This window comes from Microcaecilia unicolor, chromosome 7, assembly GCF_901765095.1.
Source record: "Microcaecilia unicolor chromosome 7, aMicUni1.1, whole genome shotgun sequence".
Classification (NCBI taxonomy): domain Eukaryota; kingdom Metazoa; phylum Chordata; class Amphibia; order Gymnophiona; family Siphonopidae; genus Microcaecilia; species Microcaecilia unicolor.
In genome coordinates, this window is record NC_044037.1 from 85,478,506 (window position 1) to 85,503,632 (window position 25,127).

Genomic DNA, 25,127 nt, shown 5'->3' on the forward strand with positions numbered 1-25,127 from the left:
TAATGCTCAATGCTAATGAAATGCAAATATAGGCTCATAGCGTTGAGCATTAGGAGTTTGGCAGTGGGGTCTGTGCTTTGGCACGGGAGTACTGTACTTGGTGTGAAAGGGCGTAAGAAAGATCAGCTTGGCCCTAAACGCTTTCAGGTGCATGCGCAGAATAGCTCAATGGTAAGCTCAGCTCTTGTGCGTATGAACCTGGTAAAACATGAAACACACATTGGGCATCAGTTTTCTGTGGCCTAAATATAAGCCATAGAAAACAGCTTGGATGCTTATAGTTAGATGCAAGAAACAGATGCCAATGTGTGTTTTTCCTTGGGGCTGCTGTTTCTCACAGCCAGTGCTTAAGAGCTTACACGAGCTTCCTTCTGCTTCCAAAAGAAATCAAAACCAGCAGAGTTTGCAGAAAGAATCATGAGAGAATCATGAGAAATCCTCTCTTTCAACACCCTAATGCCTACTCCAACCTGGCATTATTTTTTGCAGCATTAGGGCAGTTTTGTTTTGATCGCTCTTTTCTGAGCATTGGGGAGGAATACAGAATGACCTCATTAAAACATGAGCTTGACTACATTAGCATGCTACTTGTGTTGTTTGTCTGCGCGTTCATTTATTTCTGCGCTCCGAGCCTCTGAACATTCTGTGCAGGTATATGTTGGCACTAGTACAACACTAATGGCCTCTAGCGTCCACATTTACTTTTGAGCATAGAGGCCTTAGACAGGCATTGATTTAGTTTGGTTGGGGACTGGGGCAAGGATGGGAGGGGGGTTTAGGAGTTCTTTTCAAACATGTGTGGGATAAACATAAAGGAATCCTGTTCAGAAGGAAAGGATCTCTCGACCGATTCACAACAAATCTTTCACAACAAGCCGGAATGCAGCAGACCGCTGTGGGCGTCGATGAAGGAGCGTCGGCTCACTTGGTAACGGAAACATCACTTTCGCCACCGGAGGTTAATCACCCACCTTGTCCAGCTTCTCAGCGTGAGAAAGGGTCAGATCCAGTTGCCTCGGAAGGCGAGAGCGACGGATCCGTTTATGGCGGCCCCCACTCTACGAGGGCAGAGGAATCATCGTTGGAGATTCAGGCTCCCCAGGTGTTTACGCTGGAACTAATCTGGAGAGCTATTCAAGATTTAACTAAAACGGTTGCACATACTGCCCTGGAGACCTCATCTCTTGTAAGTAAAGTAAATACTTTAACTGAAACTATGTAAAACCTGAAAACTGATACTACAACTAAAATTGACTCGATTCAATCAGAAGTTGTCTCGCTGAAATCGGTTAATGCCGCTTTGATCAAAGATAAAACGGTGATATTGAGGAAAATTGAACAAATTGAAAACTTTAACAAACGCCTGAATTTAAGGATATTAAATTTTCCGGTAATAACTGGCCTGAGCTCGACGGAACTTTTCAGAAAATATTTGATTGAAAATTTACAATACGCCCCCTCTTTGATTCCTCCAGTTAACAAAATTTATTATATCCCTATGTCTAAAAATAAGGAGGGGGAAATGAAACAAGCTCGATCTCAGACCAATCCTCAGACCAGCGATCAGGATTTACAAGATATCTCAGCACTGTTGGAACAATCATTTTCAGATATATCTCAGCGACAAACTCTATTAATATCATTGGTCTTTGAACAAGATCTTAATGCTGAGAATAAGTTTTCCTGGAATTTTATTTTGTTTCTCCTCTCAAATGGTGGACTTGAAATGGACGAGATAAAGTAATTTCTTTACAATTTGAATTTCCTATGAAAATGATGTATAATTTCTTCCATTTTTTCCATTACAAGTGTTCTTGAAATAATTTGTTAAAACTTATAAATAAAAAAAATAAAAAAATAAGATCTTAATGCTATTATGAAACAATACTTTAAAAATGCTATGAAAAACTTTTGTGGATCAAGGGTTTGGATTTATCCGGATGTCACCAAGTTGACACAAGAAAAAAGGAAACTATTTCTTTTACTTAGAGAGGAAACCAGGGCAATTGGAGCTAGTTTCTTGTTATCCTACCCATGCAAATGTATTGTGAAATATCAAAATGTGAAATCTGTTTTCTTTGAGTCAGACCAACTTAAAACTTTTTTGGATCAAAAAAAGCTCTCCAGTGTAACTCCAGTGAGAAGTACAATAGCTGATTAATATTTAAGATTGTGTAAAAAGAGTAACGCCTTATTATTTTGACATATTTCCTTTTGATCTCCTTGTCTTGTTGGAACGCCCCCAATTATTGAGGTCTAAGGAAGAGAAAATATATCTTATGTTAATGATTTTGATAATCATATGTTTAAATGATTTTCTAACTCTGTGTTTCTAATACAAGATGTAAGGCTTGTTTATGTTAATAATAAATAAATAATAAATTTAAAATAAAAAACAGAAGGAAAGGATCCTCAGGAGCTTAACCGAGATTGGATAGCAGAGCCAGTAGTGGGAGGCGGGGCTGGAGGTTAGGAGGCAGGGATAGCGCTGGGCAGACTTATACGGTCTGTGCCAGAGCCGGTGGTGGGAGGCGGGGATAGTGCTGGGCAGACTTATATGGTCTGTGCCAGAGCCGATGGTTGGGAGGCGGGGCTGGTGGTTGGGAGGCAGGGCTAGTGCTGGGCAGACTTATACGGTCTGTGCCCTGAAGAGCACAGGTACAAATCAAAGTAGGGTATACACAAAAGTAGCACACGTGAGTTGTCTTGTTGGGCAGACTGGATGGACCGTGCAGGTCTTTTTCTGCCGTCATCTACTATGTTACTATGTTTTCTTTTTAAGTAGAATGTTAGTGCCTCAAATTTTATGGTTTACTAATGAATGCATATGTCTGCCCTGGAGAGTACGTTTCTGACGTCAAGGTGGCGGACCATTTGGCATCTAGTGATCATTGTATGGTATGGTTCAATATTAAAACAGAAGAGAGGGCTCACTCGAGATTGAAGGTCCTGGATTTCAAAGGAACTAACTTCGCCGAGATGGAGGAATTTCTCAAGGAACAGTTAGCGGGATGGGAACAGCTAAAGGATGTAGAACAGCAATGGACAAGACTGAAAGGAGCTATAATAAAGACAACTAACCTTTATGTTAGAAAATTACATAAAAGTAAGAGGAAAAGAAGACCTCTCTGTTACTCGAATTAGTAGCTGAAAAGATAAGGGAAAGGAGGCTAGCCTGTGCACGTTATAAGACGACTCAAAGATGAAGACAGGAGGGAATACCTAAATAAGCGAAGAGAAGCTGGAAAAGCTCTCAGGAAGCAAAGCTGTAAATGAAGGAAAAGATAGCTAATACGGTAAAATTGGGGGACAAGACTTTTTTCAGATATGCAAGTGACAAGAGGAAGTGCCATAATAGCACTGTTAGGCTCAAAGCTGAGGGAGAGAAATAGCTCTGTGTTCACGAATGAAAGACCGGGGGTAGGGCTGCAAAAAACACAAGCTAAAGGGGATGGATGTATGGTCAACCAAGAACCATTTACGGAGGACTGTGTTTGTGAGGAGCTTGCCAAACTAAAAGTAGACAGAGCGATGGGGCCTGATAGGATACACCCGAGGGTGCTTAAGGAACTCGGAGAGTTTCTCTCAGCTCCACTGACAGACCTCTTCAATGCTTCCTTAGAAACTGGACTGGTCCCGGTGGACTGGAGAAGGGCGGATGTGGTTCCTTTGCACAAGAGTGGACGTAAGGAGGAGGTTGGGAATTACAGACTTGTCAGTCTGACCTCGGTGGTGAGTAAGCTAATGGAAATGCTTCTAAAGAGGAGGATTGTGATATTTCTTGAACTACATGGAATGCAGGACCCGAGGCAGCATGGCTTCACTAGTGGCAGGTTGTGTCAGATGAATCTGACTGTCTTCTTCGACTGGGTGACCAAACAGTTGGATGTGGGAGGGTCGCTTGACGTGGTATACTTGGATTTCAGCGAAGCCGTTGACACGGTTCCGTACAGGCGACTGATAAATAAATTGAGTGCCCTCGGTGTGGGACCTAGAGTAACTGATTGGGTAAAAAATTGGTTGAATGGTAGGAGACCAAGGGTGGTGGTAAATGGAGCTTGCTCTGAAGAAAAGGATGTCGTCAGTGGAGTACCGCAAGGATCGGTCCTAGGACCGGCTCTTTTTAACGTCTTTGTGAGCGATATTGCGGAAGGGCTGTCTGGTAAGGTTTGTCTCTTTGCGGATGATACTAAACTCTGCAACAGGGTGGACACCCTGGAGGGTGTGAATGACATGAGGAAGGACCTAGCGAAGCTAGAGGAATGGACTGATATTTGGCAACTAAGGTTTAATCCCCAAAAATGCAGGGTCATGCATTTGGGTTGCAAAAATCTGAGGGAGCGGTATAGTATAGGGGGTGTAGCGCTTCAGTGTGCGAAGGAAGATTGGGACTTGGGGGTGATTGTATCTGACGACCTTAACGCTTTCAAACAGGTAGAAAAAGCGATGGCCAAAGCCAGAAGGAGGCTTGGGTGCATAAAGAGAGGCATGACCAGCAGGAAAAAGGAGGTGATGGTGCCGTTGTATAAGTCTCTGGTGAGGCCTCATTTGGAGTACAGCGTGCAATTCTGGAGACCGCACCTATGGAAAGATATAAACAAGATGGAGTCAGTCCAGAGGGCGGCTACGAAATTAGTAAGCGGTCTTGAATGCAAAAATTATAGGGACAGGCTTATGTACCTCAACATGTGTACGTTGGAAGAGAGGAGGGAGAGAGGAGACATGATAGAAACGTTTAAATATCTCAAGGGCATTTATGTACAGGAAGAGAGCCTTTTTCAAATGAAGGAGAGCTCTGGAATAGAGAGCTGCATGGGGACAGAAATGTGACCCATCCCCGCCTGTCCCCACCGGAATCAAACCCGTCCCCGCTCATCCCCGCCAGAATCTAACCCATCCCCACCCGTCCCCGTGAGTGATCTCCTCCGTCCCCGCCCGTCCCCATAAAACAGCCAATTCCCACCATGAGAGAAATAAACTGCCTATACATATAAAAAATAAAAGTAGTTAGCTGAGCTCACCTCTGTGCAGTTCTTTTCTGTGGATGACTCAGTCACTCACTCACAGTCACTAGTAGTACTCACTGCCCCTTCTCTTCTGGTCTGGCTCTGGTCACAATACCACAGATGCTGAACTTCTGCTGCCTTCCAGTTCTCTCTCCTTCAGTGCCAGTTGCTCCGCCCTGCTCCCTCCCTCTCTCCTCTGTGACACAGCTGATCTGCTCCTGCTACCTCTGAGAGAACTCCTCCTCCTGCAGTGCTCCTAATGCTGTTGCTTGCTGCTGTCCTCCTCTCTCTCCTCCTACAGCACTGATGACGAGTCTCTGATTCTAAGCATGGTCAGAGTCTGCCTTTATTCACTGGTAGCGGACCTGGCTGGAGCCTACTGTTCCCAGCAGTATGACATCATTAACGAAGTCCAACTGGCTGGCAAAAAAGACGAGAAATTTCATTCTCCTGCTCTCTGACTGAGTGGCGCCTCATTGGAGGAGAGCTTGGTGTCTCCGCCCACTAAAAGAAGAAGGAGCGAACCAGCAGCAGACATTTTTTTTGAATCTTCATGTAACCATGCTTTGTTTGAAATCTGAATCTTCTGCTGCCCCTTTCCGTGACCCACTGCAGCTTTTTCATGCCGTGTGTGGGTTGCCGGATTTTGGGTGGCTTTTTTTTTTTTGGCCGGCCGCGATTTTTTGGCTGCGGCCTCTATCCACACGGGAATCCCGCATGTACCGTTCTGTCCCTGCGGCACTCCTGCTAACTAGGGCCCTGTTCCCGCGGCACTCCCGCTGACCAGGGGGGGAAACCCGCAGGATCCCCGCAAACCCTGTTCAGACCTCTACTCTGGAATGAGGGGGCATATGACAAAGTTAAGAGGGAATAGGCTTAGGAGTAACCTAAGGAAGTATTATTTCACAGAAAGGGTGGTGGAGCGTGGAATGGCTTCCTAGTGGAGGTGGTGGAGACGAGGACTGTTCCAGAATTTAAAAAGGCATGGGATAAGCATGTGGGATCGCTTAGGAACAGGAAGAATTAGGGGTTACAGAGGATGGGCAGACTGGATGGGTCATATGGCCTTTATCTGCCGTCATGTTTCTATGATCTCGTTTTGGATCTTTTTGATATGCCTTTGGTGCTTAATACAAACTATACTTAAAAAACAAAACAAAACAACCATACTCAAGAACTCGTTTCTTGCCAAATAAAGCCTGCCAAGACCTTCAAAAGAAAACAAAACTGCTTAGATATGCTAATAGGTTGTTCAGCAAAAGAGAAAGAGTTTTGGGAGGAATAAGTTATTTTAATAATACTAAGTCTACCCAACCAAGACATCCTCTCTCTTGAGCTCCTCAGATCAGACAATTTTACATAATCATGACTAAATTACAACAAACACATCTTTCTAAAGCAGAGCAATGTGGCTTTTTTTCCTATACTTTTATTTATTTTTTTAATCTTCATTTTGCAACTGCAGTTGGGAGTGGGAGTTTTTGGATCATGCTTTAACACACACCACAGGCCTGCAAAAATCCACTATCATATTGCATAATTTGATGACTAATACTACAAGAGTTCAGCAATGAAAGAGTAAATGGATTCTAAAGAACTGTAGCAATCATGCAAATAGGAAGTGTGGGTCAGGACCTTGAAGGAGTACACAGCAATCACTTCAACAAAGTACAAATAAAAAAAAAAAGCATAGACAAACATCCAACTTCTTTGCCTGGAAAAATTTATGTTCACAAGAGCCAGTACAAGGTGACATTCAGAAAACATATGCAGTTCAACTGCAAAACCTTAGATCAGGCTATCTGCAGACCAACAAATCATTAACAGTTGAATGCTTTGAACTGCAAAAAAAAAAATCAAGTCTCACAGGAGTGAATGCTGACTGGTCAGAAGACCTATCAAACAAACATCTTTGCATCGCAAGTATTTTTTTGTTTTTTTATTCCATGCAAAACCATATTTCTTCACTAGGTTGCAAGGCAAACGATTTATAATTCAGCAGCTTGGAAATGTCACAAGGTATAAGGTACTGTCAAATAAGACAATCTTCAGTGATGTATGTACAACAATCTCCTGACTAGCTTACTCTCCCAAGCGATTTCTCTGAATAATAAAATGTTAAAGGGTAACTTTCCTCTGCTTGTGAGAAGACAGGTAAACAACAAGCAATGTAAAGTCAGATTAGAGCACTTATAACCCTCTTCCAGTATGAAAGCCTTTAAGCAATGAAGTATTCTGTAAAACAGTTTAACTAGAACAAAAAAAAAAAAAAAAGTTAGTTGATAACCTTTTGCAATATATTTTGACCTGTATGATTAGGGTATACAGAGGTAATTTTAAATAGCAGTAATTTTCATAACATTGTGGGGTTTCTATACTAACCACCAGTGATACATTAACAGAACTAAGCAGGAATACTTGAAAGATGTTACTGGTGTTTACTCACAGGTAATTTTATGCATGTTAGTAATAAATGTAAAAAAAGATGTAGGTAATATACCTGGTTATTGAACTTTAAGATGTGTCATAAGCTACAGATAAATGTCCAGGATGCATCAATTTTTAAAAAAACTCTACCATTATGAGCTCATAAAAATAGAGAATTTGATGCTTTTATTTGCTTTCACATGCATTTCTCTTTTCTCCCAGAATCGGCATAGTATATCTAAGAAATCCTTGAGAAGATAAACAGTGGGTACCCAATCACTGCAGAAATACTATGCTACTTGTTCCTGCCACCACTCCTGCAGAATCCCGTGCCAATCCCCCTAGCATTAAAAGGTGAACCAACCAACAGTGCAACAAGCAAAGAGAAACTTACCTTCTTCTAAAGGGAAATACCAAAAATGCAAGAGCCCTTTACTAGAGACTATACTACTCTCTGATCTGCATCATAAGGGGCTGCTAATATTGTTATTCAAAACTGCTGAGAATTATCTTTTCTTTTTCCTTCCGATTCTCAGAAAACTCTTGACAGACTGTGCTGTCTTACTAGAACAGAGAGCCCCTCCTTCCTTCCCTCCTTATGCACATATAATCCATTCAAGTGTGCTTTTTCTTAATATGCAAAAAGTCACAAAGTCCATCTTCCCTTTGATTCAACTGCCTTCCTTCCCTTTAGGAAAAGCACATCCCAGATAACTAAAGACTAAATGATCAACCCTTTATTCACATCAGCCTAGGGGGCCTGGCCTTCTGTAGGGTACCACTCTCATTCACTCTTCCCACCCTGCAATCTACTTACCTTAGTTCTACCTTTATTTCCTTTCCTTCTATCTGAGGACTGCTATCTTGTGTTTCCTCTTGAATACCACAAAACCTCATTACAGATCATCAGCTGGTAAACGTTCCTTAAGACTGCATATGCTGCATATCTTCTCCCCTTTCCATTACAGAGAGTACTGCAGACACAGCATACACTGCCCTAGCTTACTTGCACACTGCATGATGTCATCTGCTTAATCACATGACTTGACCCTTGGACCACAGCTTGCAATAAGAGCTGAGCAGATCATTTAAAGCAACAGTATCCCTACTCAGATTTGAATAAATACAAAGCAAGTTCCCACACAGGTATAAGAACATAAGTATTGCCATACTGGGACAGACCGAAGGTCCCGTCAAGCCCAGTATCCTGTTTCCAACAGTGGCCAATCCAGGTCACAAGTACCTGGCAAGATCCCAAAACAGTACATTTTATGCTGTTGATCCTAGAAATAACATAACATAGTACAAGCAGTGGATTTTACCATTTCTATCTTAATAATGGCTTATGCTCTTCTCTTTTAGGAAGCTTAGAGAATGACGCAGAGACAAAATTTGTCATCATCCCCATTGAACTCTGTCCCCCAACCCTGCGGGCTCTGTCAAATCCCATTTGCACAAGCCTTGTTCTGATTTTATATTTAAATCGTTTTATTAAAATATAAAAATAAAAATATTCTGTACAACTGTCAATTTATAAATCACAAATACAGAACAAGGTTCAACAAAATCCCTGTCTCCCCTTACAAATATCCCCTCCACTATCAGGAAAACTGATCAAGCCAAATTACTAAACAATGCTACATAGAAAATTCATGCTAACAGAATACCTCGGTCTCACACACAGAACACAAATGCCAAATACATAATAGCTGACCAAAAATGATAAACATATTAACCTAAAACCCAAGAACCCACACCACAGAAATAGAAAGATATGCATTTCCTCTTATACGGTGCAACTAGAGAGAGCCATAAGCCTACCCCTATCCCCTCTACCTATGTCCAGAATCAATCCTCTGTGTCCCTATGCCCCCGCTTCAAAAGTCCAGCATCTCCCTTCTGCGTTCCTATTCTCCCCAATGTCTAGCATCTTCCCTCTGTGTCCATATACCCCCCTCCCAGGTCTGGCATTGCCCCTCTATGTCCCTTCCTCCCCTGCAGGTCCAGCACCTCTCTCCCTTCCCTCCAGCCAGCCCTCCCTCCCTCCCTCCCTCCAATGGTCCAACACCTTTCTCCCTTCTCTCCAGCTCCCCCCTTCGGGTCCAGAAGCCCCCTCCCTCCAAGGGTCCAGCACCTTTCTCCCTTCTCTCCAGCTCCCCCCTTCGGGTCCAGAAGCCCCCTCCCTCCAAGGGTCCAGCACCTTTCTCCCTTCTCTCCAGCTCCCCCTTCAGGTCCAGAAGCCCCCTGCCTTTCCGTGAGTCCACTCCAGCAACTCCCCTCCTGCATTTCCAGTGCCCCGTCACTGCCAGGCTGCATAAGGTAGAGCTACTGCAGAAGGGAGGAAGGTAGTCATGGAGATGCTGAACCAGGAACGGTAACTGCGACTGGTTTTTTTTTTTGGGGGGGGGTGGTTACCGCAGGAGCAAAGCTTTTTACTGCTCCTGTGGGGCAGTAAGTTTTGCTCCCGCAGCCGCGGTAAATGGACAGATTTTTCTTCTACCGCCGATTTATCACATTTTACCACAGATCCCGTCCCCGTGTCAAACTTTTTAAAACCCGGATAAGCTAACTACTTTTACTATAATATCTCCCCTCAGCCATCTTGTCTCCAAGCTGAAGAACCCTAGCCGCTTTAGCCTTTCCTCACTGGGAAGTCGTCCCATACCCTTTATCATTTTCATTGCCCTTCTCTGTACCTTTTCTAATTCCACTATATCTTTTTTTGAGATGTGGTGACCAAAATTGCACACAATATATTCAAGATGCGGTTGCACCATTGAGCATTGTAACATCCTCATTTTTGTTTTCCATTCCTTTCCTACTAATAGCTAACATTTTATTTGCTTTCTTAGCCGCCACCGCACACTGAGCAGAGGGTTTCAATGTATCATCAACAATGACACCTAGATCCCTTTTCTGGTCAGGGACTCCAAATGTGGAACCTTGCATTATGTAGCTATAGTTTGGGTTCCTGTTTTTTTTCTTCCACAAAAATAGAGATTAAGCTGTTGGCATCTCATCATTTTGGTTACTGGCTCCATTTGCCAGTGGGTAGAGCACGACTGTCCCATATTTTGCCACTATTTTTATGCCCTTGAGGAAGGCTTGGCATTGGCTGTGTAGATTTAATAACTTGTCTAGAGAGGTTTCCCCCTTCCTGCCCATCGCTGAGACTTGTCAGCTTTGAATACCATTTCTGGCATCGGTATCTCTCCCAAATCTTCATCAGTGAAGACCAAAGCAAAGAATTCATTTAATCTTGCACTTACTCATATTAAACGTCATCTGTCATTTGGATTCCCAGTCTCGTAAAGTCCTCTTGTAATTTTTCACAATCCTCTTGCGATTTAACAACTTTGAATAACTTTTGTGTTGTCAGCAAATTTAATTACCTCGCTAGTTACTCCCATCTCTAGATCATTTATAAATATGTTAAAAAGCAGTGGTCCCAGCACAGATCCATGGGAAACCCCACTAGCTACCGTTCTCCATTGAGAATATTGACCATTTAACCCTACTCTCTGTTTTCTATCTTTTAACCAGTTTTTAATTCACAATAAAACATTACCTCCTATCCCATGACTCTCCAATGTCCTCTGCAGTCTTTCATGAGGTACTTTGTCAAATGCCTTTTGAAAATCCAGATACACAGTATCAACCGGCTCACCTTTATCCACGTTTGTTTACCCATTGGTGAGGCAAGATTTCTCTTCACTAAATCCATGTTGGCTTTCTCTCATTAATCCATGCTTGTGAATATGCTCTGTAATTTTGTTCTTTATAATAGTCTCTACCATTTTTCCCAGCACCAACATCAGGCTCACTGGTCTATAATTTCCCGGATCACCTCTGGAACCTTTTTTAAAATTTGACGTTACATTGGCCACCCTCCAATCTTCCAGTACCATGCTTGATTTTAAAGCTATATTACTAACAATAGTTCTGCAAGCTCATTTTTCAATTCTTTCAGTATTCTGGGATGAATATCATCCGGTACAGGTGATTTGCTACTCTTCAATTTGTCAAATTGCGCCATTACATCTTTCAGGTTTACAGAAATTTCATTCAGTTTCTGTGACTCGTCATATCTTCCTCAGTGAAGACCAGCAAAGAATTAATTTAATCTTTTCGTATGGCTTTGTCTTCCCTGAGTGCCCCTTTTACCCCTCAGTCATATAGCAGTCTAACCGATTCTTTTGCTGGCTTCTTGCTTTTAATATATGTAAAAAAACTTTACTGTATGTTTTGCCTGCAATGTAATCTTTTTTTCAAAGTCCTTCTTTGACTTCCTTATCAGCGCTTTGAGCAGGTGGGGGAAGAGAGGTTGGTGGTTGGGAGGCGAGGATAGTGGAGGGCAGACTTATACGGTCCGTGCCAGAGCCGGTGATGGGAGGCGGGACTGGTGGTTGGGAGGTGGGAAATACTGCTGGGTAGACTTGTACGGTCTGTGCCCTGAAAAAGGCAGGTACAAATCAAGGTAAGGTATACACATATGAGTTTATCTTGTTGGGCAGACTGGATGGACCATGCAGGTCTTTTTCTGCCGTCATCTACTATGTTACTATGTTACTATGACTTGCCATTCCTTATGCTGTTTCTTATTATTTTCAGTCAGATCCTTCTTCCATTTTCTGAAGGATTTTCTCTCAGCTCTAATAGCTTCCTTCACCTCACTTTTTAACTATGCCAACTGTCATGTTTCACCCTAAGCATCCTCAGGGGAACAAATAGACTGTGATGAATCAGCCTCGCCGGTCTATTTGTTCCCCTGAGGACGCTTAGGGCAAAACATATATGCATGTTGGGAACTGCTGATATGATGTGATAACAACATCAAGGACTATGAACACCTCTTAGAATATAAGGAGTTTACAGGAATAGATCACAAAATTGGGGCACACCCTGCAAGAGCTGAGTCATCTTTTCAAACATTGAGATAAGTACCCCGTAACGTGGTAGTGAAAATAACAGTTGAGAAAGTTAATTATAGGCGAGAAGCTTTTGGATAAGAACTGGATACGAATAAATACCACGGGAGGCGGTAGGGTGCTATGATGTTTACAAGGGTAAAATCCTAAAACTTGGATGGCCAGTCGATGCAGTATGGGATACCCTGATACTGAACATAACTAGCATAAAAAAGAAAAAAAATTAGTTTTGCACATTTTCACATTTTATGTTTTGATTTAATGAAGAGTAGATGTTTGGGGTTTTGTAAACATTATTTAGTTAAAATTTAATGCCAATAAGTGTAGAGTGAAGCATTTGGGGTGCAGAAACCCAAAAGAAAGATACCGAATAGGAGGGGAGAGATTAGTAAGCTCGACTCAGGAAAGAGACCTTGGGGTGTTGGTGTCTGAGGATCTAAAGGTGAAGACACAAGGCGACGGCCATGGCCAGAAGGATGCTAGGCTGCATAGAGAAGGGCATAACCAGCATGGAGACGTTGATGCCCCTCTACAAGTCGTTGGTGAGGCCCCAATTGGAGTACTGTGTTCAGTTTTGGAGGCCATATCTTGCTAAAGATGTAAAAAGACTGGAAGCGGTGCAAAGAAAAGCTACAAAAATGGTATGAGATTTGCATTGTAAACCGTACAAGGAAAGACTTGCTGACCTGAACATGTATACCTTGGAGGAAAGGAGAAACAGGGGTGACATGATATAAATTTTCAAATATTTGAAAGGTATTAATCTGCAAACTAATCTTTTCTGGAGAAGGGAAGGCGGTAGAACTAGAGGACATGAATTGAGGTTGAAGGGGGGGCAGGCTCAGGAGTAATGTCAAAGTATTTTTTCACAAAGAGGGTGGTGGATATGTGGAATGCCCTCCCGCGGGAGTTAGTGATGAAAATGGTAATGGAATTCAAACATGCATGGGATAAACACAAAGGAATCCTGTTTTGAAGGAATGAATCCGCAGAATCTTAGTGGAGATTAGGTGGCGACGCTGGTAATTGGGAAACAAAACCGGTGCTGGGTAGACTTCTACGGTCTACGCCCTGCTCGTGACTGAATAGATAGGGATGGGCTGGAGTGTAAATTTTAAGGGACTTCAACGTTAGCTTCAGAACTTTGTACAAGAACAGTGCTGGGCAGAGTTTTACGGTCTGTGCCCTGAGAATGGCAAGGACAAATCAAACTCAGGTATACATATAAAGTATCACATACCATGTAAAATGAGTTTATCTTGTTGGGCAGACTGGATGGACCACACAGGTCTTTATCTGCCATCATTTACTATGTTACTATTAAGTTGCCACCAAGGAACTATTTCACCATGTAAAGATGAACCAATTAATAATTATGCCAAATTACATTGTTCAGCTTAGGATATTTCTTCAGCATTTCCATTCAACTGTAGGAAACAGATCATTACATAACAAAGTCCACTGATCAGAACTCTGTTCTAAGAATATTCTAAGTTACAAGAATGTCCAATAGTTGAACCTTCTAGAACATTCTACCTCCAGCAGTAAAACGACATGGACTATCCTATATTGTGAAGGAAATCAGTTGAATCTTTGCATACCACTGAGAAGAACAACCTTGACCAGGACAAGCTTGAAAGTATACCAATTAGAGAACGCAAGCAGGAATTTGAACCTGCATCTACTTAACTTTCCAATTTCAAGATTAATGTCATCAAAGGAACTGGTTAACATCAGTATTAAAATACCCAGATTCTAATATGCCTCCGTTAGAAAAAATTTACTATATTACTTCTTCATCTATAGAAGACTCTGAGGACTTGAATGTTTCAACTTTATTGGAATCCTCTCAAGAGGAAATATCAGACTCTTTTGGTTTCAATTGTTTTTCTGCAAGATAAAGAAGTTATCCTGAAACTGTTCTATAGGTCTGTGAATGCTGTGTTTTATGGTGGTAAAATTTTAGTATTTCTTGATGTATCTAGATGGACTTAGCTGAGAAGGAAAATATTTTTGGCTATGCGCCAATCAGTTCTTGCTTTGGGGGCATCTTTTCAACTGTGTTTTCCCTAAATGTTTTAATTTCTTTTCAAAACAAATATGTATACTATGATTTCTCACAGTTGCAGACTTTTCTTCAAACCAGTGGCGTAGCCACAGGTGGGCCAGGGCCCACCCACTTAGGGCACAGGCCCACCCAACAGTAGCACACGTTTAGCGGTAGTTGGTGGGGATCCTAAGCTCCACCAGCTGAAGACTTTCTCCTGATGCTATCGAAAATGCTACTCTCCACGATACCGGCATCTGCGCATGCTCAGTTTTCAGCACATGCAAGCTGCAGACTGCCAAGTTAGAAAGAACCGTTTTTCTGCCAGCTGAGATATTTTTTTGGTGGTGGTGGGGAGGGGGAGGGAGAACACTTGGTGTCCATCCACTTCTTGCCTAGGCCCACCCAAAATCTGTTGTCTGGCTACACCCCTGCTTCAAACTAAAGGCATTTCAGGAACTTCCGAAATAACTTCTTAATAGTAGGCATTATGATGAAGGTTGTCAGAGCATTTGCGTTGATATTTTCTTTTTTCTTTCTCCAGCTTCCTATGGAGATTCTTTTTTAGGAACCTCCCCTCTTCTTTGCTGGCTGTATTGGGTGCCTTGTAGTTGTTACTTCTAGTTATTATTTCTAGATTTCTGATCAAAGTGGAATCTTTGATATATAATGTGAAATGATATTTTAAAAAGGTATTCCATAACAACATCAAAACTGTATAACTGTGATGTAGGTTGTATGCAACATGACCAACAAGGCTAAATTTAAAACCATATGTTTGATCTTCAAGGCCCTTGAAAGAAATCGCCCACAGTACTTGGAGGTGTGTAGAGAGAGATCCTGTTCTTCAAGGTCACTATGGTCCTCCCAAGGAGTATCCCTAACCACACCCTCTCACATGCAATGTGATGCGAGCCTTCTCTGGAGTAGCTCCAACACTCTGGAATGCACTCCCTGAAAGGATTCGCTTAACACAAGACAATTTCTACTTCAGGAAGCAGGTGAAAGCTTGGCTCTTCACCCAGGTCTTTAATAAAAAAAGTAACTGGATAAGCAAGTCCAGCTACAGTATGTTCAGCTGTGTTTGCACCTTTTGTGTGTGTGACTAGCAAGTTACTCCTATCCTAGCTAAGATTATATTTATACACCTTTTTGACTTGATATGCAACTTTCTCTAAATTTAGTCCCCTTATTTTTAACTTCTGTTATTCTCTTATATCTAACTATATATTCCATCTTTGCTTACACCCTGTGCTGTTAAAATATTTTATTGCATAATGTGTAGACACTAATGTAGCACACTATTATGCCACAGCTTATATTATTATTTGAATATTTTTACTGCTGTAATTGTCTATTGCTTATGTTTAACTTATTCTTACTGTACTCCGCCTTGAGTGAATTCCTTCAAAAAGGTGGCAAATAAATCATAATAAATATATACATTGTACTTCTTTCATCAGATGATCACTTTAAATATACACAAATACAAAAGTGATTATAGCAATGGTTCCCAAACCTGGTCCGGGAGGAACCCCAGACAGTCAAGTTTTCAGGATATCCACAATGAATATTCATGAGAGAGATTTGCAAACACTGCTTCCACTACATGCAAATCTCTCTCATGAATATATATTGTGGATATCCTGAAACCCTGATTGGTTGGTGCCTCCAGGACCAGATTTGGGAACCACTGATTTATAGGGTAGCAACACTAAGCAAGTTCTGAAAGACTCCAAGAAGCTCCATTTATAAGGAAAACATTTTAACAAACATGGGCCCCTGTTTTCTGACACAACCCATTAACTTTGAATGAGGGAAAGGGAAATAAGACTTGATATACCGCCTTTCTGTGGTATTTTGCAACTACATTCAAAGTGGTACTTATTTTGTACCTGGGGCAATGGAGGGTTAAGTGACTCGCCCACAGTCACAAGGAGCTGCAGTGGGAATCGAACCCAGTTCCCCAGGATCAAAGTCCACTGCACTAACCACTAGGCTACTCCTTCACTGCCATGCAGCTTAGTAAACAGGAGGGTTGGTCTCAGTTCCTGCAAAACCAATGCAGAAACATAAAACAATAACTGCTGCCACTTCAGTGGCAGTTTACTCCCTTATGACAGCACAAAATATCAACTTAAAATCTCTTTATGCCTTATTCCTATGTTGATCTAATAAAGATCTCCGAGACTAAGGCACCACTGCCCTCTTTCTTCTCTCTGTATTGGCTGGATGACAAAATGCGAAGAGGGAGGGGAAGAAGATGGATCTGCAGGGAAAAGGAAATGCTGTGGGAGGTGAACATCTGCATACTCGGGCAGTCACTGACCCAGTTTAGTCCCTAATCTTCTGCAAATGGCTTACTAAGTCTGCAGAAAGTGTCTATATTTTGGTTCTTCAGAAAACAACCCTGTGAATGTTTTCGCATTTCTGTGGTCTCCCCTAATGATTGTCAAGAACACAATATATCACTGTTAAATAGTCCATAGCGATATGCACAGCGGGGGTAATTTAAATAGCTCAGAAAACAACCCTGTGCTCTAAAGTTCTCCAATCACTTTAAACAGAGAGTAAACCCAATTATGAAGGAGTCTCAGCAGCAACTTATTTCACATAGGGATTGACCCTGTGACTTAGTGAATTAGAAGTAAATAAATAAATAATTCATAACAGGTATATAAGAACAGGACAAGGTAAAACGTTCAATAATATCAATGTGATTAAAGGAATCAGATTAAAGGAATCAATGTTGGTTTGTTCTGGTGCATTACCTTCTGTCGTGTCTCTATCCAATGGAGGTACATCATCCACTGTGGAGAAGTCCAGCGTTGCTCCAGAAATCTCCACCATTTCTTCATCACTGCTGCTGCTTTCAAAACCGTTCAAACTACCATGGTGGAAACTTTTGTTTTCCATTTCTCGTATCCGTGAAAGGCTGAAAATAAAATCCAAAAATACCATAGACTTGTCAAAATTTGAATCTTGCAGGAGGGCCTTAAAAGTTGGTACAACAAAGGACTAGTTTCTCTAAGGTGCTCATGAATCTTTAGGGATCCAATCTCCTTCTATTCCTTTTAATAACACAGAGGGGAATTTTCGATAAGATGTCTAAGTCCAACTTTGGACGTTTTGCTCAAAACACCCAGAATCTGAATAGCAAATATAACTTTTCATAACAGCAAAATGTCTTTTGTTTTTTCAAAAATGGCCACTTTCTAGATGTTTTTGTGCTCGATGCGTTTATCCTTTTAGTCTACTTTCAGGGGGCAAAAAAAAAAGTCCAAGTGAAAAACACAAAAAATCATGCCATTGGGATGTAAATTGTCCACACAAAAATCCCAGCAGAGCATTTGGGCACCCTAGGGGGCACTGCAGTGGACTTCACCTAAAAACTCCCAGGTACACATCTTACCATTGCTCCCTTATATTTTATATTGAGCCCTCCAAAACCCACCAAAAATCTACTGTACCCAACTGCACACCACAATAGCCCTTATGGCTGTAGGTGTCACCTATAAATGGGTATAGTAGGTTTTGGAGGGCTCACATTTTCCACCACAAGTGTAAGCCTGGGTCCCATTCTCCACAGTACACTGCACCAACCACTAGACTATTCCAGGGACCTAGGTATAACAACTGAGGCTGTCATAGAGGCTGGTATGAACTTTCTTTCACATCTTTGGGGGTGTGAGGGGTCAGTGACCACTGAGGGAATAAGGAGGGGTCATTCCTTTATTATTCCTCCAGTGGTCACCTGGTTGTTTAGGGCATTGTTTTGTGGCTTAGTCATTATTAAAACGGGTCTCGAGAGATTTCAGAAACCTGCAGACAAACAGCATAGAAAAATATCTGGAAAATGGATTTCAAATTTTGACGTTTTGGCGAGAAAAACATCCATCTGTTGGTTTATACCACTTTTTAAACTATTTTCTCTTTCAAAAATGAGCCCCTCAGTCCATTACCAGAATGTACACTTTTCTGAGACCTTTTCAATAAGTGATAACATCAAATTCTCACACATACTAAATGCCCCACCTTGGATGGCTGCATCAGAAAACCAGAAAAAAACCCATTTGTCTTTTAATTTATTTAGCCTAATGGTCCATTCACTACAGGGTCCTTTTTATTAAGCTGCAGCAAAAAGTGGCCTTAGGACACTCTTATGCAAGTTTTTACCCATGCGCTAAGGCCACTTTTTAGTGCAGCTGTAAAAATGGGCTTCTTGTATTTTTTGTATTAATGATCACGTGTTAATAATGCCATTAGTGCTTGATCATTAAAAAAGTTTTACAGAGTGAGCACTTAACAGCCATTTTGTAGGTGGTAAGGGTTCATGCAGTATTCCTGTGATAAGGAAGCAGAATAGAAAGTGCAACACAAGCTTCAACGCAGGAAGTATTGATCAAACACCTTTATGGCACCAGAGACCCGACATGGGGCCATATTTCGGCAGGACAAACCACCTGCCTCAGGTGTCAAAGGTTATACTGCTGGTGAGACAATAAAATTTATTATGTCTGTAGAGAAGTTATCCTTTTTTGATTAAATATAATAGATCACCCAGAATCAAAAAAACTCTAGCCAAAAGAAACCTTGGTGTCATAACCACCACTGCTTCAATGTCAATTCTGTTTGATGCAATAAAGGTGTTTTCATCAATATTTCCTGCTTTGAAGTTCGCGTTGCACTTTCTACTCTTCTGCTTTCCTTTGACTTTTCGTAGAGGTGTTTTCCTGTTTGTTGTGGACTCTGTATTCCTGTGCTAACCAGTTAGTGCGTGGTAATGTAGCTGCACTGATTAGCGCAGGAGTGCCCACTCTCTGCTCTGACACACCCTCTCAAGAACAAGTATTTTTAAGCATGCTGTTACGCTAATTTGGCAGTTACCATAGGACACTTCAGTGCATCCTGAGGTACATTTTAAGCTATATTAGACGTGCGTTAGCGCCTAACACAGCTTGATAAAAAGGAACCCCAAGTTTTTTTCTCTCTTTAAGGGAAACAAGCTTGGTGAAACAGGCCCACATGCAAGATGCACATGGATTTGATATACTGAATTTCTGTGGTACAATCAAAGCAATTTACATATTATATACAGGTACTTTCTCTGTCCTTAGTAGGCTCACAATCTACAGGTTTGTACCTGGTGCAATAGAGGGTTAAGCGACTTCCCAGGGTTACAAGAAACAGCAGTGGGAATTGAACCCCTGGTTCTCAGTCCACTGCACTAATCATTAGGCTACTAATAAAAGATGTAGAAAGCTTGTGCCAACGGATGTATATGGTTAGTGCAATTTTCTGGGTATGCAATGCAGAAAAGGGTTTTGCACAGAAGCAAACCACTTAGTTAGACACCAGTGCACATTCTATGAAACTCTATAGTAATGAAGCTATTATGTATTCAACCTCAATGAAACATAATATGGGATTGTGAACACACCAGATCTGAGGAGGAATATAAAAGGTTAGCTCATTCTTCTTCAGCATCATCTGAAGATTTTTTAAAAATAAAAAACTGTTATGATTCTCTCCCTAGACCACCTAACCCCAAAGATGACCCCCCCCCCCCCCCCAACAGCACAAAAAAAAATCCATGGTAGTCTAGTACAGTAATTCTCAAACTAGTTCTTGGGACACAGCCAACCAATAAGGTTTTCAGGATATTCACAATACATCTGAAAACCCAAGGACTCGGTTTGAGAACTAGAGAATGACATGGGGACAGGGACCCGCAGTAACCGCGAGGATGGGGATGGGGACAGAGACAGATCCCATGAGGATGGGGACAAACTTTGTCCCTGTGTCACTTTCTAATTTGAAGCCTATTATTTATGTTTGATTGATGTAGACAATATTTTTATTTTTGGGAAAAACAAGCAAACATGCTGGCCACATTGCATGGGGGAAATCCTGTACATCTTCTAAGAAGACATCTTCTAGTGCAGGAGGCACTGTGGAAGACAGGAGAGTTAGACTGAATCCTGAGAATGTTTATGACGTATTATTCATCCACAGATTAAAAAATCATAACAGTGCTTCATAGGGCATATTTCTCCCCTCTAGAAAAACAGAATGGGTTATATTTTGTACCCCTGGATAATTTAACAGGGTGGTTTAGGATTCCTTGGGGTAGTACAAGTCAGCTATTGTTGGAGTTGAAATGGTAGAGGGTGGTGGTGGTGGATTTATTATAGCTGCTCATTGTTATTGTTTACTATTTGTAATTTATACACAACAGTTGCACAGCATATTGTTCCTTTTTATTTTAATAAAAAGACGTAAATATAAAATCATAAGTGTTAAAGGCTTCTGAAGATGAGAACAGAGCCCACAGGGACGGAAATGGAGAAAGGGCCTGTGGGGACGGAGACAGAACCCACGCAGGCGGGGACAAATTTTATCCCTGTGTCATTCTCTATTGAGAACCACCTAGATCTAGTAGATCTCCACCATACCCCACAAGGGACCCACCCGAGATGACCCCCAGATCCCCCTAACACCTCAAAAAAAAAACCCCTCATAGTGAAGTGGACTTTGCTCTGCCTCCCCCCCCCCCCAAACCCTCCTCATTTACCTCTAACAGGAGGTAGGAGCGATGCCCACTTGCTCCTACCTCTGTGCCACCATCTTCCAAAATAACAGCACCTGACCACGTGGTGAATAATGGGATCACTCTGCCAAATAACGATATTATCTGGCAGAATGGCCTCATCCAATGTGTCCTGGATGCACTGCACAGGAATCAGGCACCAACATGTTGGAAGATGGCGGCATGGAGGTAGCAGTGAGTGGGCATCACTCCTGCCTCCTGTTAGAAGTATGTGAGGAGGGGTCTGGGGGGAGTGCAGGTCAGCATCCACTAGATGACCAAGGTGGGTTTTTTTTTGGGGGGGGGGGCATATTAGAGTGGGGATCTGGGATCCACTAGACTCCCTAGGATATTTTGAGGGGAGGGGTGGATGCTATCCAAGCCAGGCTTTTTATTTGTTTGGTTGGTTATTTTTAAATGTCTCTCTTCCTATCAGTTGTGAGCCAGTCATCACTCATGCAATGACAGGAAGGGAGAGATTTTTGCTCTTCAGCAGCAAATGGCTGCCGCCTTGGTGTGTGCTTGCTTTTTTTTTTTTTTTAAATTTATATTACACACTTTTTAACATGGTGATAATTTCCATGCCATTGGTTTACTGCATTGAGAAGCAAAAATTGTGCTTTCAACTTGCGTTAGATGAGCCATCAGTGCACAGCTCTTATGCAAGCTTTCTGCATCAGCCCCTCAATATTCCTGTAACCAGTTTTCACAAGTTATGTTCACTTCATCAGGTTCAAAAATCTGTTTCTGGTAGAATGAAATGCTGCTATAATATAAAGGGGATTTCCAGGGCAGTCTTGTGGAAAGTGCTGTCTACTGCCAAGTGGAAAGTCTCTGGTTTGGGGAAGTTGCAGACGGAGTATTCATAGCTTCTGAAGTCATGATTATTGCATAAGAAAGGCACAGGGTCCATAATTTCAGAGTCCCAGAAGAAGCCAGAATGCAATACTCACTGCAATGCCAAACTAAGGAGCAGATGATCAGAATCAAATGCGGATACTAGAGGCTATTAGTACCAGACTAACAGCCATGTTTGCCCCCATGCCAGGATCACAGTCGGCGAGAACAAACGATGAGCTTGCTGGCTCAGACCACTAATTGCATGCAAATACATGCAAAAGAGGGTCTCCTGCATTCCTCCCAGATGATCAGTAGACAGCGCACCAAATAGGGGTGTTGCTCCCATGGTAAACCCTATGCCAGCTCCGAGCTGGCATTACAGTTCGCTGAGCATGTGGGAAGAATGGGGAGACCGGCAAACCTTTGTCCTGGAGGTCCAGTGGACCTCAGAGATCCCCCCACCCCCCAAACACAGGGGCCTGGATGTCCAGTGGACCCCCAGACCCCTCACCTCCCCCAGCATGTAATCCCTGCCAAACACAAGGCCCGGCGATCCGGTGGACCTCCAGGCCCCTCATCCTCCTGAACACAAAGTGCCCCCCCCCCCCAAACACTGAAAATACCCAGGTGGTCCAGTGGGACCCTTGACAGCTCCTCTCCTCCTTTCAATGGAAATGAAGCCCCACCCTATGCATCTCAGGATGTACCAGGCAGGGTGCCACCATTTTGAGGTGGTGCCCAAAGGAGGGAGTTCTAGTCCCTCCCTCTCTCCTCCATTCCAAGGTATAAGGGGAAGGGGTTGGGTTCAGGGAGGGAGGGGGATCCCACTACTAGACCACCAGGGCTAGCGTGGGGCACAGTGCTGTTGAGGGTCCCACTGGACCACCAGGGTATTTTCAGTATTTGGGGGTTGGGGGGGCGCTTTCTGTTCAGGGAGGTGAGGAGCCTGGAGGTCCACCAGATCTCCAGGCCGCTGTGTTTGAGGGGGTGGGGGATCTGAAGATTCAGCGGACCTCCAGACCCTTGTGTTCGGGGGCTTGAGGTTTGACAGGTTTTTTTTTTTTGTTTGTTTAACAGCCTGGACCCGTCAAATCTTCAGTGGAAGAGATTGTGCCTTAAGCGCATGCCCAGACAAAATCCTCCCATGATTTCCCTCGATGATCAACACTAATAATACACCTCAATTTGCATGTTATTAACAGTGCCGGTGCTAGGGTTTCTGGCACCCCCCCCCCCCCCCCGCAGCCTATTGGTTGGTGCCCCCTACCCATCCATTAGCAGAACCAGTGCTAGGGTTTCTGGTGACCCCCTGCAGCCTATTGGTCGGTGCCCCCCTACCCATCCAGCATTTCCTCTTTCTCCTTTCTCTTCCGAACCCCTCCCCTCCCCCCTGTCTAGCACCTTCTCTCTACTCTTCCCTCAGTGACAGCAACACAAACTCCTCCACTACCAGACACCTACCCCCCTCTTTTCAGCCCCAGCACCATTCTCTCACCTTCCCACCCCCCTTTTTAGTCCCTGTTGCAGCCCCCCTCTCTCACCTGCCCCCATTTTGAGCTCCAGCCCCTTTGTCCAAGGAGGTTAGATAAAACAGGAGATGAAGTGACATCAAAACGTTGAAGCCACTTAGGTTAGGTTTCCCCTTTTTCACACAGGTGTCATTCTGCGTACACACAAAACAAAGCAAGCAAGCCTATGAGCTGCTGCATCCACATTGTCGTTCTTTATTGTCGGTAGCATTTTTATTTAATTTCACTTATTTTTTCAAACATGCTGGCTTGTGCAGCATACGGGTGGACACAGAGGAAGTACAATAATGGAATAATTTCTCATAGATACAGTAGTAAGTTGTTATAAAACGTAATCAGCTTGTGGAGGGGCTGGTTAAAGGGCACCCTAGAACTGTTATATTCATGGAGAGATTTTTTTCTCCAGGTAAAGAACTACTAAAACAGACATCATATTATGAGAATCAAGAGCGCAACATTTGAGTGTCTAATTATTTGCTTATTTACAACATTTATATCCCACATTAAACATGAATTAGGTTGAAACCTGGGAGCATTTAAAAGTTTTTTTTTCTTGTGCCTACATCAAAAGAAAAAGATGGCACGTGGGAACTTGCTCCTTTTGTTTTGTGGATTGCAGTGGTATATTATAAAAATAACTTGCCTTTATTAATTACTACTATTTCACAGAGAGGTACTGAATAATGAGAGAAGGGCTTCCTTCATGCTTCTGTCCAGCGTCAGTCTAACTGTGCCAACATTGTCCAGTTCAGCACACTATTAGCCACCAAGTTCATACAAAGTTAATTATGTTCAGTGGAAAATAAATCTGCTGGCTCAGTCTGCCTGCTATGTAAATATTCCATCATTGTTTCATTATTGTCTGCCTGCTATGTAAATATTCCATCGTTTCATTATTGCTACCACATTTTACATATTGTTTTAATTTGTTTATCCAGACCTTACATGCACATGGTTTTGCTTTTTAAACCCAAAGGTGAATCCTAAGGGTGGTTGAACAATTAGGGATAAACAGTGTTGTTTCTGACCTTACTTTTTTTTTTGAGCGCTTTCAGTCCTGCTGATCTGTACATCTGCTGTCTGGAATTTTGGAAGATGGAAATGAGAAAATGAAAATTAAAGTTTGGATGTACTCTGTAGATGTTGTTGTTTACTTTTGCAATGTGATGGATGCCTGTTCTGGTGTGTGCATATGATGATAATCTTTGAATAACTGCCCATGCTTATGACTATGATTTCTGAACATGCAGCATCATTAAAAGGACAGACTTTTAAATGCCCAGTCAGGTATATATGCTAATCTCAGCTTTATTAAATATTTCAGACATATCCATCTACTTGCTTCCATGATATAACTGAATTCTATTATTCTGTCTCACTGTATTTTCAAATGTAAGCCACATTGAACCTGACTTTGCTTGGGATAATGTGGGATATAAATGTTTGGGTTTTTTAAAACCTTTATCCTCCACTTTTTAAGACATCCAGCTGGATGGTGATGGCACAAGGAAAGCAAGTTTGGTTCAGTGAAGACTAACTCAAAATATCCTATTCCTTAGCTGAGCCCTAGCATTACCATATTTTTTTTTGTTACATTTGTACCCCATGCTTTCCCACTCATGGCAGGCTCAATGCGGCTTACATATTGTATACAGGTACTTATTTGTACCTGGGGCAATGGAGGGTTAAGTGACTTGCCCAGAGTCACAAGGAGTTGCCTGTGCCTGAAGTGGGAATTGAACTCAGGTCCTCAGTTCCCCA

General features: G+C 42.3%; 1 protein-coding gene across 4 annotated transcripts in view; it reads right to left on the bottom strand.

Moving 5' to 3' along the window:
* CLCN5 (chloride voltage-gated channel 5) overlaps nucleotides 1-25,127 on the bottom strand; it is a 145,116-nt gene that overhangs the window by 91,586 nt on the left and 28,403 nt on the right. For 3 of the 4 annotated variants that reach the window (XM_030209374.1, XM_030209375.1, XM_030209376.1), the window contains exon 2: nucleotides 17,180-17,343. In XM_030209374.1, coding sequence (XP_030065234.1) covers nucleotides 17,180-17,324 — 145 coding nt within the window. In that variant the 5' untranslated portion in view covers nucleotides 17,325-17,343. Of the gene's footprint in view, nucleotides 1-8,250; nucleotides 8,431-17,179; nucleotides 17,344-25,127 lie in introns of those variants that run through there. The other variant, XM_030209377.1, reaches the window with a different exon arrangement.